The sequence below is a fragment of the Aythya fuligula genome, chromosome 8 (assembly GCF_009819795.1).
Source record: "Aythya fuligula isolate bAytFul2 chromosome 8, bAytFul2.pri, whole genome shotgun sequence".
NCBI lineage: Eukaryota > Metazoa > Chordata > Aves > Anseriformes > Anatidae > Aythya > Aythya fuligula.
The window spans coordinates 9763591-9783631 of NC_045566.1; the positions used below are offsets into that span (position 1 = coordinate 9763591).

General features: G+C 41.9%; 1 protein-coding gene across 1 annotated transcript; it reads left to right on the forward strand.

The window, feature by feature from the left end:
- The first annotated feature begins 1509 nt into the window (after positions 1-1509).
- Positions 1510-17586, forward strand: GPBP1L1 (GC-rich promoter binding protein 1 like 1). The gene is made up of 11 exons (XM_032192214.1): positions 1510-2046; positions 2820-2934; positions 3470-3599; positions 3956-4239; positions 7056-7128; positions 8324-8517; positions 11857-11997; positions 14416-14574; positions 15348-15472; positions 16334-16436; positions 16667-17586. The coding sequence occupies exons 2-11, from the start codon at positions 2875-2877 to the stop codon at positions 16811-16813; spliced, it is 1416 nt and encodes a 471-aa protein (XP_032048105.1). The 5' UTR covers positions 1510-2046; positions 2820-2874; the 3' UTR covers positions 16814-17586.
- The last annotated feature ends 2455 nt before the right edge of the window (positions 17587-20041 follow it).

The following is a 20041-nucleotide window of genomic DNA, read 5'->3' on the forward strand; positions in this document are numbered from 1 at the left end:
TGTTTCAGGAGCAGTAAAAACTATCAGAGTTATTTGGGTTCAATAAGATAGTTGGAGGATAAAGAGGTTGTAGCAGGAAAAAAAACATTTTGTTGTTGGTGGTGATGTTTTCGATGGAGCAACTCAAGGAATTTCCCAGTCTGGAGGTTCACCTTACAAAGTTGGATTGCCTCAAACTGATACATAAAGATTCAGAATAATCGGTAGTAAAAAAAATTGCTAGTGCCATGTGGCATTCATTAAAGATTATCAAAGGAACTTGAACACAAAATTTCACGATGACTGAGGTGTCAGCCTTGGTAGAAGAGGAGCGGGAGATGGTGAACGTGCCCCTTGGTTTTGAAAATGGGAAACCAAAGGCAGGAGTTTGAGACAAACTACTTCACTTGCAGGAAGGTACTGGGATTTTTGTGGGACCCCTCTAAGAGGAAAGGAATAAAGCTTTACTGTTCTGGGGTGTTCTGTTAGAAATTTTCAGTCTGCCCATATCTTGAACCTTGCATAAAAGCCTACCATCACAAAAGGATTGAGTTCAGAGGTGTGGAGAAAGATGACAAGGATTAGATTATGGAATAGGATCTGTTCAAGGGAGCAAGAGTAGGCTAGTGTTTCACTTTGGGAAAAGACTGACTGACGGGGCATAACGCTGCATGTGATGTGGAGAGGATGAGTTGGACCCGAGTATCCGTTCCTTCTGCTGTTTAGAAAGAGGCTGAATGAATCTCTAGTCTTAGCCAATGCATCCGTTCTTCACAGTCCTTACAGATGTTGGTTTTGCTTCTTCAGACTTTCTGGCAAGGCACTGATATAAATACTAGGGCTTTTATTAAATAAGTTGATAGCTTGTGAGACTGACTTTGAGATTGTGGGCCAAGGTTTCCTATCCTGTCTCAGCACTTCAGTGTCCTCTTGAGGAATCCAAGGCAAAGAGTATGGGTAAAGGGATTTAACTTGGAGGTGATTTAGTTCATATGGCTAGATGATTTCAGTTTGGGTTGTGATTGGAGATCAAGTAGCTTTTACACTAGTTCTACAGCTGCTCTGTTTTTCCTTCTGTTTTTCTCTCATCGTACTTTGTCATGTTTCTGTTACTTGTACTGATTGTGTTTTGTTGTGTTTTGTTTTTTTTTTTTTTTTTTATAGTGACTACAGTTCCTGTCTTACCTCTTTGATGGAAGAGGACTATGACCCAGAAGTGAACTCTCCTCTGTAGAAGAAGAAGCTCTTGTGGAATAATTTGTTTCCTTTTAAAAGCAGCACCCAGTCTACAAAAAATAGAGTAGAAGAGATTATTTTTAGGCCTGGCATTTTTCTGTTCTTGTGACCTATGTTTCAGCATGTAAATGGTGAAAAACGGGGATATAAACGTTTGTGCCTGCTTTTGAGCTTTACATCAAGTAGTGCTTAGTTCTGTGGAGCATTAACCAAGCTACGTGAAGTGCAGAGTATATCCTAACATTCATTTTTTAAAAAGAAAAATATATACTTTTTTTTTTTTTTTAGGAAACTTATCTGATAAAAATGAAGATTATCTTTTAAGGGCACTTGGTCAGATGCTTCTTGTTTAGATCTCAGCGTTTGGGGCAGACGTTTTTCTATAACGTGGTCCTTTTTCTAGAGTGTTCAGAATGACCTGCAGACCATGAACTATCCAGCAGAGTTGGGTGTATCTGTTCAGTATTAATGATGGTGTGGTTCTGAATGTTGTCATACAGACCTGGCAAACCTTTTTCTAATGTAAAAGCTGACTTCTGTAGTACCACGACTAGAGGATATTTAATGAGGTGAACGTGGTCGTGGCTTTTTTTAAATACAAATTACCTTCTTAGGTATTTTTTTTGTAGTGAGAGTGCAAAAAGAGGTTAAAATGAGCAGCTGAGGGGGTGAAGGGCACAGTTGGCACGAAGTGCGGCCTCTCGTGCTCTGCTTCGAGACGCACTATTGCCTCAAGGCTGGCCTTACAGTATACTGGAGAAGAAAGGAACCAGAAGGTCAGTGAAGCAGAGAAGGAAGCGAGGACATTGGACTGCAGAGGCCAAACTCTGGGTGAGTGATCATATGTACTTTTTTTCCTTGCTTATACACTATTGACTTTTTCAACTTTAATTCAGCCATGAACTAATAAAGCAAAATGGAAAGCTGAAGAACCTTCCACAAAAAGGCAGAATTCCCTTATACAGAGTAGTAATGGAATTCTTATCGCCTGGACTAGTGGAAATTGCTATGACAAGTTGAAAAGAACAGTTCAGCTTCATGTTCCTCAGTGAGACATCTGCTGGTCTTCAGTTGAACTTGCATTAAGATACAGGTCTTTTCTGTGATCTTCAAGTTGAGGGGTGCAGGAACTGGCATATGGTTGTCTTTCAGGTCCCTGATCTGCTCTCAGTGTCTCAATATCATTATTGGTTTGGTCATACTTAATTTACAACCTCTGGAATAAAATCAGTGGTCGCTCCTTTGTAGATTATGAAAAAGAGCAATGAAGGAATGTACCCCAAGTTCTGACACGTCTTAGTTCGGTGCATTGTATGGCTTGTGTGCTTTTTGTTCTGTTTTTTCCATCTCCAGGCCTATCCTATCACAAACTTCGTAGGTGTGTTTTTAGAATGGAATTGTGAACAGGGGCTAACTAGGAATGTTTAAGTTATGACCTGTTCTGGTCAGAGGAATAAAGCAGGAAAAAATGTTAGTGTAAACAACTACAGTGCTTCTCCCTCCCACCCCCCACCCCCGTAATATAGACCAGGCTTTGGGAATTAATTTATATGATTACTTCAGTTTTGAACAGATAAGTCAGGGAATGTTGTTTTCATTTACAGATCCTGGCCATGAGGTTTGATGCCTCATTTTATTGAAGGGAGACACTGGACCTAAATGGCGCAGCATGACTTTGTTCCTGCCTGGCTTAACTTCTCAACACCACAGTCAACCAAGGTAACTAATACAGATCCCTTGTTCTTACAGCTATGACAGTTTTAAAAGTGAAGAGTAATAAATTATCGGGAATTTTAACCTTAGAAGCATTAATGTCTTCTACAGAGTCTTTGTCATTTCAGCACAGAAGTGCTGTAGTTTGAGTATTTCTGAATTTTAGTAAGACTGATAAGACCTTCCATTGCTGTCTGTTCTTTTGACTTCAGGGGGAGCGAGTGAATGAGCGCTTCTGTAACATAAAATGTCTTAAATGAACTCTGCAGAAAGTGTGTATTTGCAAGGAGTGCTGGTGAGATTATTGTATTAGGTTCTCTCTGATTCTTTGTAGGCTATGTGGTGTTGTGCTGTTCTGGTTAGGTTCAGGTGACTGTTGATGTCACTGGCTAGACAACACAGATGTGGATGCTGTATTGAAAGCACAGGAACTTGGGTTTTGGGGTGGTTTTCTTCAACTGATAAAACATCACTGTTGGACACACAGGCTCCTGGATTGCCCTAAGGAGGGTTTTATTATATTACTTTTGTCTTTCTGCAGTCCCCTGCAGCCACCTTTGAGAAACATGGAGAGCATCTTCCACGGGGAGAGGGACGCTTTGGGGTGAGCCGTAGGAGACACAACTCTTCTGATGGATTTTTCAATAACGGGCCCCTCCGAACTGCAGGAGGTGAGTAGAATGGATTGGAATGCAATCTGAGAGCAAACATTCTGGAGTATTCTATGGAAGAATTCTGCAGAATATAAACATTTTCCCAAAATGCACCTTTTCAAAACATCCTGTAAGAAACTTGTGCTATTCTCTTCTCTCATGCCGTGTGCCCAGGCCTTATGGGGTTTCTGTGGTAGCTGTATATGCCTTGTGTAGCTTGGTTTATTTTTTGAGATAATCACACAGTTTATTAAGTTTGGCCTCGTGGTTACTTAGTAAACACTGATGTAATGAGAAAAACAGCCTGTTATTTCCAGTATTCTGCATGCAGTGTTGACGTTTTTTTATTTGCATACTTATCTCCTTTTGTTTAGACTGCTGGCATCAGCCGTCCCTTCTCCGCCATGATTCTGTAGATTCTGGTGTTTCTAAAGGAGCTCATGTTGGGCTTTCTGGCAGTCAGCCTGGCTGGCACGGTCCCTCACGGGGCCATGATGGTGTGAACCAGCGTGGTGGAGGAGGAACTGGAGTTCATCGCCACTGGAATGGCAACTTCCATTCTCGGAAAAGTTCCGCCTTTCAAGAAAAGCTGCCTGTTGAAGCCAGGGAAGAGAAGAAGGAAGACAAAGAGCAGTTACAATTTGAGGAAGAAGACTTTGTAAGTGTGTAGCTTCTCACTGGAAGTGGCAGCTGTGAGAAGCTTTTCAGATCTCATTTTTATTAGCATTGATAGGTGGCAAGGATCTAGAGTTGCATTCCATTCCATGTTTCAGGTCACTACATATTTTAACAATAATTCCAGTGCTTGCAGGATGCTAATTGATACCAAGTCCTGGAGACTTGATGACCTTGCTGGATTATGGGTTTTGGCATGTTACTATATTTTGCCAAATGATTATTAACTGAAGACAGGATTGTACTTCACAAGTCAGATCTTCAGTGCTCAAAAGGTGACACTTTTATGGTGACACTTTGATCTGCTACAAGAGCAGTAGCTGTATTTCCTTTGTGGCTTTGCTTTCAAAGCCTTTTTTTGCTCCTAAGTACATCTGTTCAGCTTATCTTCAGTCTAACTGCTGTTCCTGTCTTCTGCATTCTGGTACGTGTTGGTGTACATGATAACCACCCCAAGCTTTCATGACATGTGCCCAGACCTTTGCAATCATCTGTCTTGAGTCATCTGGAATAGTATTTTCTTGTCAGAAATTCTTTTCTTATCTCTCTGTAAATCTGTAGATCAGTGTTTCTTCAGCCATTTCTTCCACAGATACCTGCAGTTCATCAACCTTCTTTTTCCAGTATTCCAATTTACCTGGTATTGTCAGTTACAATAGTCTCATTTATCCTTGCTCTACTTTTACTGGAACATCTTCAGTTTTCACAACTTTGCTGAACTGTACTCAGACTTAGGGTTTTATTCTTATCATGTGCATTTCTTAATATTTATGCTTTAGGATGCAAGCAATGGTTCTACCTTTTTTTCCAATTTATTTTTTTCTCCGTTTTGGTGAAGATTTTATTGTTAGCAGACCATGCATTTCGTTTTGTGCATCTCGTTTCTCACTTTCTCCAGGCTGTTCTTGACCACTGTAATAAGGTCGATGTTATCTGTAAAGTTCTGGTAACTCAGTCCCTCCACTTAATGTGATTCCTCTGGCTTAATCTTCAGTGCTAAAGCCATTGCTGTCTCCAGTACTGGGAGTTCTGGTGATAGTGTGCATGCTTGTGTGTATCATCTTGAGCTTTTTGCTCTCTTACTCAGTTTTTATTTCTGGAAGGCTGCTTAAAGCTAAAATTATCATGGCATTTTGATGTTACCACTTCAGTTTGGAAGGTTAGGAGTTGGAGTGAAATATGAGTGAAAACATAGCTGCTTCAGGCCAGAATCTAGTGACTCCACTTAAATTGCTACAGAAGCCAGTTTGATTTAAACTGCTGTGTTTTTCAGTGCAGTGCATGGGGAGTAATTGCATGCTCTTGTTCAGCTGCTTCTGCTGTGGGAGTGGTAGCCTGCCTCGGTGGCTGGTTAACACCTGGAGAGCACTGATTAAGCTTACATGTAGATTACTGTTGATCTGATTTCTCAAGAATACTGTAATTCAGGATTTCTGCAAGCTGGTTCTACACTGTCAAAAGCCTGTTGAAATGTAGAAAGCTATTGTAATGATTGCGACCATGCTGCTGTAGTCTGTCTTAGCCTAAATCGTTCTTCTAGGTGGTCCTCCTTTGTTCTCTTTTTTTTTTAGTGTCTTTATAAATCTCTTTTCCCAGCTACATTGCTGTGTCTTCTCTAATGACTTCCCCCATTGCCACACCTTTTTTTAAAGGTGATAATACTATGCGCATACTGCCTGGTAGCAACCTTTGCTAAATAACTCTTGTATTCTCTTTTCCATAGTGGAAAAACTGTTTTCTGTGGTTAAGTATGTAGCTGTTAGGGCTGCATGGCCAATAAAATGGGAACACTTTTCCTGAAAGGTCTGCAAAACAGGCTGGTGTTCTAAGTTCTCCTGTAACGTGAGCACCACTGCTATCAAACTGACCTGTAACTGAAAAATGAAGCACTGAAACAGAGGAATTTCTAGGGTCTGAGGCAGTAATTTATGCTATGGTGTAACATTTTTTTCCTAACTCTTATAGAACAGGAATGCCTACTATTTCAGAAGCTCATTATTAGAGACTTATGTGGTAGTCATAGTAACTAACATACGAAGAATTCATTAAAAAGAGGAAAAAGATGGCTTTATTTTGAACTGAAGTTATTTGGGACGGGGGAAGAGGAATAGCTAATCAGGATCACTTTTCTTTGAATGGTTGGGTTTTCTGTCTCTGCTTTGGGCTTGGGAAATGTACTTAGTTGTTCCTCTGAGTTCTGGTACTAAATCAAAGGTAAGTCTGCAGAGAACACTGAGCCTGTGTGCAGTATTGCCCTGAAAAATGGACTCAAACTTAGCATAGCTTACATTTAGCTTTTTATCCATAGAGATGTGGCTTGTTTTTTTCCTTATTCCTTTATGTTAGGAGCCTAGTGTAGTTCTTTTGTTGGTTGAACTGTTAATACAGACTTATTGTATAAAAATACTTGAGAAATGAGACTAGACATTCCATATACTGATGATGTGGATTCTGTTCTATTTCTTGAGCTGCCGATCAAATACCTAAATCTTTTATGGGTGTGTAAGATTGTGGAATCTGTTTATTGCATAGTAGAAGACTGAAGGGCCTATTGTAAACTTTCTGATAGTTCTGTTGGAAATTAAACAGAAGCCAAGGAGAATAAGAACTTGAGATTTTTAGATGTCTTGTGACAGAGCACTCTCTTGTTCTAGTTCAGGTGATGTTCAGAGAAATCTACCTATACTGTGGTTTCCTAGAAGCATGTTACATATAACAAAAAAGATTCCGTATTAGTGTGATATAATGAATATACTCAATTGCATTGTTTCTTTGTTTCTATTTTTTTGTTTTTTCCAGCCATCTTTGAATCCAGAAGCTGGAAGACACAACAGCCAGAACAAACCTTTAGGGACACCGTCTGGAGTATGGGGTAGGTAAAGGTGTACATTGCTGTATGGAATGCTCATGCTGAAGCAGCGAGTTGCAACTATTATTAACTGTAAATACCTACATAGAAACTATTATTAACTGTAAATAATTTTTAAGTGCTAGCTTTTTGCTCAGAGAAGATCTTAAAACCTTAAGCAGACAGTTTGCAGCTTTCTCTCCTTTGTTGTTTTCCTCCCACAATTGTAACTAATCTCTTGGCCTTTTTGTCTGCTTGAAACCTGTACTTGTCATTAAAAAAAAAAAAAATGCTTGTGGCAGCGATGTCAGTTCTCTGCTTCGTGTCGTACTGCAGTTACAATTTCATGCAGGCATTGCTTGAAGGGCAGAGCAGACTTGAGTGAACTAGACATCAGTTCCTGAGTTGAGATCTTCACGTTAGAAAAACAACAAAATTGTTGTTATTCGGTGGTTTATATTTCCTTTAAACTCAGAACTGGTTTGCTTTTTGATCGTGATACAATGTGGGAATCTATGCCTTTAAAAAAAAAAAAAAAAAAGGAACTGATAAGTCATTTTCCTTCAACTAAATATAGGTTTGTTAATCTCTAATTAGAATGTAATTAGATCCGTGGGGTTAAGCACTGTAAATAATAAAAATACCAGAAAGAAACAAACAAAAAAATACTTGTAAAAGGAATGCAATCTGGTCCTAGAACAAGTTTGTCAGGTACTTACTGTTCTGCTCAAAAAATAACAACTAGCATTTGTGGATTTTCTAGGTGTTTATGCTAATACTTAAATTACTCTGCTCCTGAAAATGTGTTGGTGAGAAATATTAATTGTGATTCTTTGCAAAAGCACTGCATCTTCTAAGGTATAAATTATGCAAAATATTTCTCTGTTAGTGAATTAACAACTGATCCATGGTTGCTCAAAGAACTGCTCTGATCTGTCCTGATTTCTGCAGTATGGTGGGAAGGCTGTTGGCTGATGTCACCGTAGGTTTTTCCCTTCAGAGTCAAGGGAGTTGTTGTGGTTAAACAGAGGGAAAAAAAAATGGACTTTGACATCCTTATCTTTCTGCTCAAAGCTGAAACAAAAGAACAGCTGATAGCAATCTCAGAATTAGACATGTCCTTTCTAAGGTTCAGAGGGGAGAAGCTGGAGCAGTGCACTGAACCTGTTATGGAACAGAACATTTGTATTTCAGAATCTTTCCTGTTTTGTTTTTACAGAAAACCCCCCTAGTGCCAAGCAACCTACCAAGATGCTGGTCATCAAAAAGGTTTCAAAAGAGGATCCTGCTGCTGCCTTCTCAGCTGCATTTACATCACCTGTTTCTCACCTGGCAAATGGCAACAAAGCCACCACCATTGTCCCAAGTGTCTACAAAAATCTGGTTCCTAAACCTGCAGCTCCTCCTTCCAAGGTATGGGGGTTTCCAACCAAGTTAGTGAATGAGAGAAAAACCTCTCCCTTCATATCAGAATCAACCATCCAAGAAATAACAGTTGGAATATGGTAGTTTCTAGGGTAGTTGCCTTTTTAATAGAGACCTGTTCATTACTACAGATGTTTTTCCCTGTTTAAAAGTATCATTTGGTTTTGTCCATGTAGAGAACTAATCTCAGTTCTGGCCATAGTGGTGTCTGGTTTAGTGTGTGGTGTTCTGATATATTAGACAAATCCATAGCTTAATTGGACAAAAATAAGCAACGCTAGAGGATAAGAATGCATACTGAGATGTGCCTAAATTGCTTACATGACTATCTTAAAAATATTTATTGGGTTACAATACTGTGTGTTTAAAACACAATTGAAGTTAAGATCAGATTAGATTGTAGCATTTTGCAGTTTATGAGCATTAAAGACAACCTGGAAAAGTAGTGGATTCTGTGCTTTCTTTCACTGCAAGAGTGTTGATAGTCCAGGTATTTTAGAAGTTAAAATTATTAGCGAGACTGTTCTTTAAAAAGGTATGCAAATATTCAAGAGTATTTGCACACCTTTTTAAAGAACAGTCTCTCCAAAACTTGTTAATTGCTAATGCTGGCTGCTGCATTCCAACAGAGACTTCTGTGATAAGAGCAGAATAGTTTTACACACTTCAAAGATAAAAGCAAAGTGAGAGAGTTTAACAGAACATTTTCTATGAGAAAGCAAGTTTTAGAGCTTCTTTCCCTTTTGTAAGTTTTTCTTAATTCAGACCAAATTTTGCCAACTTCAGGAAAAAAATTAATAATGAAAAAGATTATCCAATAAGCTAATAAAAGTTTACTTTGAAAACTGGTCCCTTTCTTGATGGTATGGGATAAATTGGCCTATTATAAAGAGTTACTAGTAAGAGTTTTCTGTTCACTGAATCAACCATTAAGTATTTCAGTTTAGGTATGTACTTGTTTAGAATAGCTAAATAAGATAGAGCTGTAGTGCTGTGAGCCTAATGTGGCTTTTATTTGTGTTTGTACAGCTGGGCTGGTATGTGTAATACAGTCTTACCTATTTTTAGCCTGATGTTTTGAGTCCTCTTTGAAACAAAAAGACAAAGATACAGTTTTCCAAGCCATCAGACTGTCTCTCTGCTTCAAAGCAAATCGTATTGTAGTGAAAAGGAGTGCATACAGCTTTTCTGTCTTAGCTGCTGTCATTGTGTACAAAGATAGTCACAGATAGAATAACTTGGGATATCTGTGCTCACGGTTGAAATAAATCTTCCGGTTTTTATAGGTAACTTGAAAACTATGATCAGGCTTTTTGAGACAGCCTTGTGACTGTGGTGTGGAAGTTGGGTTTATGTTAAAATACAGAGTTGTTTGTTTTGGATGTTTTTTAGCTTGTTTTACATAATTTTCACTTGCGTTCTAGATTATGTATCTATATATAAACCAGAATTATGGCAATATGTAGTGGTAGCCTATGTTGCCTTTCAGTGAAGGATATTCTGTACTGAACCTGTTACTAGGCCTGGATTACATCTGGATTCATCCAGGTGTGACAGCACTGATAACACAAAAATGTGATCTCCCAAGAGATCACAGTCATGTTAAGTCATGATATAAATGTGCATTTAGTCATTTGTAAGTAGGTTTGTATTGACACGGTGCTGTGATTACAGGGGTAGCATGGTGCGCTTTGTGGGTGAGGACTGCAATAATTAAGAATTGTCTCTCATCAGCAGCTCTTTTGTTAATGAATGGTGACCATTAGTAGAGCTAAAGGTGGGAGATCAGCACGCCCTTAGAAAAACTATGTGCATGAATGATGCCTTTTTGAATGGTGCAAGCATGAAGCAGGGATGGTAGGATGCGTTATTCTGAAGACTCCAGAAAGTTGTGTAGAAACTGTAGTGCATAAAGTGATAGGGGAGTCAAAACACTCCCTTTGGCCATGTCAGCAGTATTGGAAGCTGCCACAGGCAAACTGAATGAAATATGTTTTTGTTAGCTGTACCAAAGGAAGAGAACGTAGTGGTAGTGAAACAAGTGTATTGTTTCTTTCTTTAGATAAGGATAATTCCTCGAAGTTAAACAATGCATGAAAGGCATAATCTGCAACGATTCCTTTTGATTCTCATCTGTAACTGTTGTGCTTCAATCTAGTGGTCTCTCTAAGAAAGTAACAGTAGTCTGCAGTTAAATTTGTCTAAGCTGCCACTTTGTGGACAGTGGGAGAATAACAATTAGCAGCCAAGAGTTAGGTGCCTGAACAAGTGCAACCATGTGAATATGCAGAGGAAAAGACCTTGTCAAAGTAATTCTCCATTCAAATTGTACTACCAGGCAATATTAAGTTGGAGTAGAAGCCTGTTAATGTGAGAGAACATACTGAAATAATGACTTCTGCTTTCATTGTTCACAGAATACGAAATCTACTTACTCTCAGATTTAACTTAAACCCACTGTGCGTTAGTTAATTTGCTATGACTTGGATTTGACTTCTGAACTCTATCAGTTCAAAAGAATCAGTATGCCCTAATGCTCTGACAGGTGTATTTCTCATGCTACTTGATACAAATCTCTTGTTAGAATCATTGTAGTAAAGACTGTCACTTGAGTGTTTGTCCTTCCTTGGCGAGAGGTCTGCAAATAATATACCAAGTAACAAGTTATCTTGAAGTCTTTGCTTTTCAACAAATCACCACTGTATCTGAAGGGATACTGCAGAGAGTATCCGGACCAAAACGGTAGGTGCTTGTGCACCTACCAGAAGGATGAACTGCCTGCTCTTCTTTTTTCCCCTCAATCAGTACGATGATGGACACTTTCAGAGCCCTAGGAAGTAAATAATTGGTATTCTCAGTGTGGACGAAAACATTTCTTGATGTGTTTCTTCCTTGCATGGGAGGAGTTCCTGACAGATGATGCAAACCCTTTCTTTGTGGCACACGGTGTTCCCGTATAAAATGTGAATTTAATTGGGATCTTTTACTTCCCATCTGTGTGTGTAGCTCCAAGATGCATTGCATCACTCAGTGGTGATTCCAGCTGATGAAGAGCAACACTTGATTTTCTCCTTGTGCTCTTGCAGTGTTTTATTAGAGGGAGGTGCCTGTGAAGCAGAATTGTGTGTGGCTTGGGCAAAACAGAAGATGACAGGGAAAAACTAATGGATTTAGGAGTAAAATTGTTGAGAAAGTTCTTGTAGAGGGAGGAAAAAAAATCCATACAACAGACAACTTCAGTCAATACAGTATTTGTGTTACTGCTCGCAAGCAACCCACTCTAGTGCTTTACCATTTATTATATATTTTGTGTTCTTTTCAATACAGCCAAGTCCATGGAAAGCCAACAGAAATGAACATAAACCAGGCTCGCTTTCCTCTGGCCGTGACTCTGCCTTTACCAGTCCAGTGTCTGTAACCAAACCAGCGGTACTGGCAAGTGGCTCAGTCCTTACATCTCCCAAAGAGGTAAGGAATTGGTTTGGGGGATATGATGGGAACTTTATCACTGTCACCTACTATAGCTTAAATGTAAGGTCCTTTCTGCCTGTGCTACCTAGGTTTGTACCCTTGAATAATGACTTGCTTGTGTGTTCTTAGTACATCCTGTGACATCTCTGATACGCTAAAAGAAAAATGGTTTACCTGGATGTAAAGACAGAGCCATTGGTGTTTGTCCAAATGTATTAGGATTCCTCTCAGATTTAAAAAAAAATAAAAAATAAAAATAAAAAAATAAAAAAAATAAAAAGTAATTTAACGGGTGTTGCATAGCTAAACATGCATAGACTTGGTGTGCTATTGGAGTGCAGATACCAAGAACAGATGTGAAGCAAAAGGTAAACTGATTCCCATATGGGAAAAGAAGGCGGATGAGAAGGATCTGCCTTAACTTCCTGTAGGAGAACAACAGCATATAAGCAGTGAGCTTTGAAGGGATCCAACATGTCTACATGCCTTCATCTAGGTGTCTGTTTTTAACACTGGTAGGAGGTAATCTGCTGAGGTTAAAGCTGCCTTACCTCCACGTTTGGTATGAAGCGTGGAGAGATTTTCTGAATGTAAATTTCTTAACACTTTAGCAGTAAGTGGGACTTGATGTGCTTTGGCCAGCATTGCTGTGGTTCATTTTTTAGCTTGTATGCAAAATGCTGTTCTGGAGCTTGAAATTCCACAAAACTTAGTAGAAAAATGTCATTGAATAACTTTGGATACTTAGAATACACTTTTTTTCTTTGAATCTTTTGGGGATATGCAGTATGGAAGCACAGGACCATGGCAGTTCTGTACAGTGCTGGTAAAAAGGCTACTTCTATCAAAAAGTTCAAGTGGTTTTAGCAGAGTATTCCAAATTACCGGAAGACATCCAGTTCTGTCTCCTTTGTTGATGGTTACTTTATGTTGCTTACAGTCAAACTAATTACCATGTTTAAAGCTTTAATTTTTAAGTACTACGCCAGCTTTTTATCGTAGTATGAAGTCACTTATGCCTTGTACAATTGCTAATTTGTGCATGATGGTGTTGAGTGAGGCAAAATCTGAAAAAGCTAGCTGAGAAGTGTTTACCCTAAGGCATTACTTTCAGCACACACCTCACAGGCAGTATTGCACACGAGTGTTTCATGTGCGTCAGGCGTGAGAAACATAAACAGCAGTTGCTGCCTGGTTTTGCTTTGCTAAATATTTCAGTTCCCTTAATCTTTGCTCAGAGCACTATGTGGTATGATAAAAACACTTCGTAAAGGAGGTTTATTTTGAAGAGCCTGAATTTGCAACTCTCCCACCCTAGTTCTGTTTTTTCTTTTTTTTTTTTTTTTAATTAAAAAAGGCAGGAGGGGAAGCTGCGTGCTTTAGGAAATTGACCTCTGCTTTTGTATTGAGAAAAAGATAACCAAAGCAAGTAAAGAAAAAGAATGGCTTTGAATGCAAGGTTCTGGGTCAGGCAGGTATTTAAATAAGTGGCTAAATTCCTCATCTTAGAGTAGCCAGATACAAGGTCTGTGTATGATGAGAAGGTAAAGATATTGGGAACTTTCATGCAGCATGTTTTGAGATTTCTTTCCCATGTCCACTCAAAATGATGAAACATTACATTGAAACTCATCTTGGTTAGCAGTGTTTTAATTTTTTAATTTTACTGTCATGGCTGAGGCACTGCTTATGTGCAAACTGTTGTACCTTATGCCTGGTTCAAAGATGGAAATTAAGAAAGCAAAGCGCTGTCGAAGAGCATGGGAGATTACCTTGGGTTCAGGAATCCAGCTGAGCAGATTTACCACAGGGTCAAGGGCTGTCTGTGACTGGCTAGGCACAGAGTTATCTGGGTTGTGAGTGTTTGTAGGCAAGAATCGGCAGCATGCTCACCAGGAGAGGATACAAAGACTGTGACTACCTGTTTCACATCCAGTTGGTTAAAGATGTACCACTCCCTGAAAAGATATTACCACCCCAAAGCTTAATTTCAGGGTAGAGGCAGCCAGGTTGGCTTAAGACACAAATGTGAACTGAGTCTAATCTCCCTAATTTTTTAATTTTGTGGGCTGAGTCCTGCATAAAGTTTTCTGCCTCCATATTCTGTTGTAGCCTCCAGCATTACTTGAGAGAGTTACGTTGCCAAGGAACAAAATAAATGTATTCATGGCCACATGAATTGACACCTAGAGGAAGAAAAAATTAGAGTTGGTAGTGATAGGTGGGAGCATGAGCTGGTAAGAAGTGGGTACACAACACCATTCAGTATTTCGATGAGCATTTGAAATTAGATTTCTTAAGGGTTTAAGAGCTAGTCTGGGAGCTGATGGGCATTTGAAGGAACAGAGCCTGAAGAGGGCCTCATCTTCATAGCAGGACTGTTTAAAGTCTCTGTATTTTACCTTCTTTGTCTAGAGTCCTTCCAGCACCACCCCTCCCATCGAGATCTGCTCTTCGCGCTTGACAAAACTGATGCGCCGCACCACTGATAAAAAGAGCGAATTCCTGAAGGCACTGAAAGATGATAGGAATGGGGAGATAACAGAAAACAGAGAATGCGACAAGCTGGATGATGTAAGATCACTGCACCCCCTGTCCCATGTTGTCCATCCGTCCTCCCCCTTCTCTCCTCATACATAACATGATCATGATATATTGAAAGAGTTGGGTACTGAAAAAAGCAGTGTGTGTAATTCAGGCTGTGGTTTAGGAAATGACTGACTTCCATCGGGCTGACACACATGCTAGCAGAGGTAGTGCAGAGCACTGAGATGAAAGGAGATATGTGACATGCTGAAATGCAAAAGTAATAAATGAGGTGGAAGGCAAGGTGACAGCGAAGTTAATCTAGAGTCTTGAAAGGATTCTCTCAGGGGTTGAACAATTCCATATTTTAAAGTCTTACCTTACTTTCAAACTTCCTTGTCAAACTGCATTCACAGGAAAGCTGAATTCAGTGCTTGTAAAAAGTGCAGGATAGTGGCTGAAGCCTCAGGCTTGGATCAGAACCCTGAATGTGGAAGTCTGTGGCTTAATGTGTATGTAAAGGACATCTCTAAGAGAAGAGTATTCTTGCTTTTTGTATTCTCTTTCTGAAGCTGCTGATTACAGCTTTGTAATGCCAACACTTACTCCCTTTACATCAAAGTGCAGTCTACCAAAGTGACATATCGTGTTGTCTCATCACAGATAGGTAGAAATTGCTTTTAAACCACTGTCAGCCCAGGCTGTGTTGAAAGCACTGACTAGAGGTGAAAAGGCTTTGATTTACCCCCAAGAGCAGAAGCTTGAACTTCAAACTGTGCTGTCAGCGTGGTCTGTACACTTTGCTTCTTTTTTTTCTTTAGATGGAGAGCAACAGCACACCAGAACCAAAGGAAAATTGGGAAGAGAATTGCCATCAAAATGGCCTTTCTCTTCCCTTGCCAGAAGAGGGGGAAAACCTCTCTCACTCATTGGAAGCAGAACACAGGTAAGGAAATGGAAAAACAAGGTGTCTGGAGTAAAGGAGGGTGAGTCCTTGGACTGTGTGAGGAGGAAATTTATTCCAAAGAAAATTCTGGGAAGTGCACAAAGCTGGACTAGAGGTGTGGGCTTCGTTACTAGTGCTGGGCTGGGTGGAGTCTTACTGAAAGTAAAACAAGACGCTGACAGCTGAGCCAAGACTTGGCCATGGTGTGTAATTAGGTTCCTGTACTCCTCTAGTGCCACATCCTTGTGTGTTAACGCTGCCTAGATATTTACCTGCCCGCATGGTGGGGCAGCGCAAACCTAGTGTGATCCTGGTTAATATGTAAGTGGATGCCATAAGTGTCATGATCTGGAGTATGAAGATACACACTCACACTTCTTTTACTGTCTGTACTTAGAATACTCTGTGCTGCTTTAAATGCTGTAAATGTGAGAGAGAGTTAAAGTATTTGCTTAGTATCTCAGCTTGTATCTTGCATCAGTGATTAAGCAGCGTGTGAGTATCTGGTACAAGTGGATAGTAACTTTTAGAAGATCCTGAGCTAAGGTGCTGGATTGGTTGCGTCACATCTTCCTTCAGTGTCCTTGGGTAGAATTTCAAATTTCTGCTTTATTTTCCTTCTGCCAGACTAGTTATTTACCCATTGTACAGGACTGCTGGTGATTAAATATTTGTAAAAGACATTGAGTATGAAAAATGTTGGGTAAACACTAAGCATTGTTGAAGTGGTCTGTGATACAGAAGATTCCCTAGTGAATTTGAAGTAATGTAACACAGAACCTTGTGCTTCATGGACAGACTGTTCTCTCCTTTACCTTTGTTCCTTTGCTTTAATTCCTGTGCCCTTTTTCCACAAATCAGGTTATTGAAAGAGATGGGATGGCAGGAATATCCTGAAAATGATGAGAATTATCTTCCCCTCACGGAGGATGAGCTCAAAGAGTTCCAAATTAAATCAGAGCAGGTATGTTTCAAACTCCTACTACTTGTGACTGTTCTTCACCCTTTCCCTTCTTACACGTCTCCTGTAGTATAGAAGACAACTAATGAAACTGTAGTCCAGTTGATGACTCTACATTATCCATACAGAGCATGTGTATATACGGTTAAACATATAACTGATGTCCACAGAGGGTTAGGGACAGTTACTCTCCATACTCGTGCTTATTTTAAAGCTTGCTTTCATTTCTACAGCGAAGAAGAAACGGATTTGGGAAGAACGGATTTCTTCAGGGCCGCGGCTCCAGCCTGTTGTTCCACTGGAGAAGCACTTTTAAGACAAAGATTGAGGACTCAGACACAGAAACTAGTAGCAGTGAAACTTCAGATGACGATGCCTGAGACTGGGCACAAGAAAATTGAAATAAATAAAATCAACCCAATAAACTCAGTTCATAGTTCAACACGTGTTTGGGGTTGTATAAACTAAACAGAGTTTATTCTGTCTCCAGTCTGTTCAGTTTTTTCTTCTGTTGTTGATACTTCATGCACAAGGGAAATAATTGTATCCCAAAGAAGAGAGAAATTGGCTTCTTTAGCTTTTTCTTTTGGTTTTGCCCTAATGCTTATAGAAGTTTGTGCAGCTAGCAAATTTTGACAAAAATCCCTTGTGGGGCAGTGCACAAGTTCAGTCTTGTAAGCAGGATACCAGTGACTGACTGATCTTTGCAACAACAAGCTTCTAACAGTGCCGCCTGCATTACATAATGTCGTGCGGTAACAATGTGCTAAAACAATCATTGTCAATGACAAAATGGCTATTGAAGTTCTAATTATGTTAAATTAATGCTAATAACATGAATTTTTTATTTTATTTTTTTTTGGCGGCTCGGGGAGCTTCATCACTTAACCAGGCGTTTGTGGTTTTCTTTTTTGGGTACAGCTGTAAAATATTTGGATATAGGAATTGTTTGTGTTCTTCTTCTTGCAGCCTTGATATTCAGGGTGGATTGTAAAATATAAATTTTTTGTGAGATTTCAAAGATTAAGATTATTTTGATAACATTATTTACAGATTTAAAAAAGTGACTATCACATTGAGTCTGTATGAGGGGGAAAAACTACTGCATCAAAAATAACTAACTTGGAATAAATATTTTGCATCAGTTTGCCAATTCTAATTGTCTTTCTTATGTAAGAAAAGCTTTCCTCTAAAGGGACTTGCAACTTTGGGGTTCTGATAGCACTGGGGTTAAATAGCTGCTTCTCCCACTGTATTTTTTCCACTTGGCAAACATTGCTGTAGTGCTCAGACTGCAGAAGCTAAATTCTTCCTTTAAAAGGGGAGAGGGAAGACAATGGTGAGATGATAGCCCATGTTTGGTTTTGTCTTTTTTTAAGAAAAGAAATGGAAATAATCTGAATTATCTTCCACTAAAGCAGTTTGCTTTTTTTTCCGCTTCATACAAAATAGTGAAGCTCGACTGGTCGGTGTCACTTCCTGTTCCTAGTGCAATGCTGCTGTTTCTGTTCACAACATGGCAAGGGTATGTCTGAATCCAAAGCTGTTTTCATTGAAATCTTTTTTAAAAATTCATGAAAACATTTCTATTAGATTAAAAAGGATTTTACAAACAACTCAGTTGTGGCCTAAGCTATTTCACTGTCTGTTTTAAGTTCAGCTTGTACACGAGCATTTTGGATCGGGAAGTATCTGCATGGTTGTCCACTGTTTGCAAGTTGGCTGGATGGAGTTGCACAGCAAATAAGAAATCCTGGGCTCACCGAGCTGAGGGGGAGACGGTCTGCCTTCAGCAGGGGCAGGATTTCACCATGGGTCTTGTTTTTCAATCCACTCCTGTGGATTGAAAGATGTGCAATGAAATTCTGGTGTTTAGCCATCTCTCTGCATCAGTGCTCAGGGGAACATTTCTAGCCGATGTTCTCGCTGTGCTTTTAGGCTCTGGGGGCTGTTGGGGGGGCCGGCCCCACACCACTGCCCTCGCTGCCAGCCTGGGCAGGGCCTGCCCAGCACCTCGGCACCTCCCTTCGCACCTTGGCAACCAAACACGGCCACAGCCACCTCGTCCCGAGCAGGTTGGTGCTCCCTCACACTCAGAGAAGGGCCGCAGCCCCGAGCTGGGCTCACGGGGGTGGGATTTGGGTGTTTTTCCTGCAGGGAGCCCAATGCCTGGCGCAGGAGCCTTCGCCTGCCCCAGCTGCCGCATGGCGTTCAGCTCCCGGCTGCTGCTGCGGGCGCACCAGGAGCGGCTCTGCCTGGGGACACCGATGGACGGCGGCTCCAGGGGGGACCCAGGCAGGGCCCGGAGGCTGCAGGACCTGCAGGACCCCTCGGTACTGTGAGGTTGGGTCAGGCGTGGGTGAGGAAATGGGGTCCTCCTGCTGGTGTCAGCTGGATACATCCCAGTCTGAGATGGGGCATGCTGCACCCCTCAGCGCTTAGTTTGGCAAAAACAGAAAAGTTATGGTATTAAGCTTTTTTTTTTTTTTTTTTTTTTTTTTTTTTGTCTTCTTGTTTACCTCCCTGAGGTTGGGATGCCCCAGCATGGAGACCGTGCTGAGCAGCGCCACCTCCTCCTGCTTTCTGGGCTCCCTCCGGCTATATTGGGACCACGGGGGCCAGGGCGAGCCCGCGGGGCACCCCTGGGGGACATCCTCACACCCCGCGAGAGGGCCCTGCTCCGGGCCACCGAGCCCCGTGTCTGCAGCCCCCAGCAACCCCCTGCCAGCAGGCTGACGAAGGAGGTGAGCTCACCCACACGGGGTGCAGGCTTTGTCCCCAGCCCCGTGGGTTCTGCCTCATGCCCACCCCCTCCCCGTGTGCCTCAGGGAGAGCCCAGCCAGCAGCCGGCCCTGCCACAGGGGCACCCGCGGGCACCGGAGCTGCTGGAAGCCCACAAACACCACGTGGCTGAAATCCGGGCCAGGACGCAGCAGCTGGAGCAGCAGCGAGCAGGTAGGCGCTGGTGGAGGTTTTGGGGCAATGGGGCTGTGGTTCCTGGGGTGACCCGTCCTGCCCCCCCGCAGGGCTGTGCCGGCGCCTGGCGCTGTTGGCGGAGGAGCAGCTGCGGCCGAAGCCCAGGCGAGCCCCAGAGGCACCGCGGGGTGAGGCCGGGCACCCGTACGGAGGGTGAGTCCCAGCTGGGGCGAGCAGGGCTCAGCACCCCTCCAGGGGAAGCACCCAGACTGCTCCCCAAAAAGGCTCCCAGTTGCTCCCAGTTGCCCCATTTCCATCCCAGGCCTACCCTCCCGCCGCCCGCGGGGCCACTCGCTGCTGAGGCCAGGTGAGAGCCGAGGGTGGGCGGGCGCCCAGCGGAGCCCCCACCCCGTCTGACAGCGGTGCCGTGGCAGGGCCCTGATGCTGTCCTACCTGCGCAGCGGTGGCCACGACGCTGCCATCCTGGCCCAGCTGCTCGACCTCCAGGTGGAGGCCACGGCGCTGGAGAAAAGGGTCACAAAGAAGACAGGTAAGAGGCAGCCCCGGTGCAGATCCCAAGCTGGGGTTGTGACCCCCTTCTGTCCCCACTGAGGCGCCCCCGGCCCTGCCAGCAGAGCGCCCCAGGGCCTCAGGCACTCAGGACCTTGACGCGGTGCTGCTGGCCGTGGAGC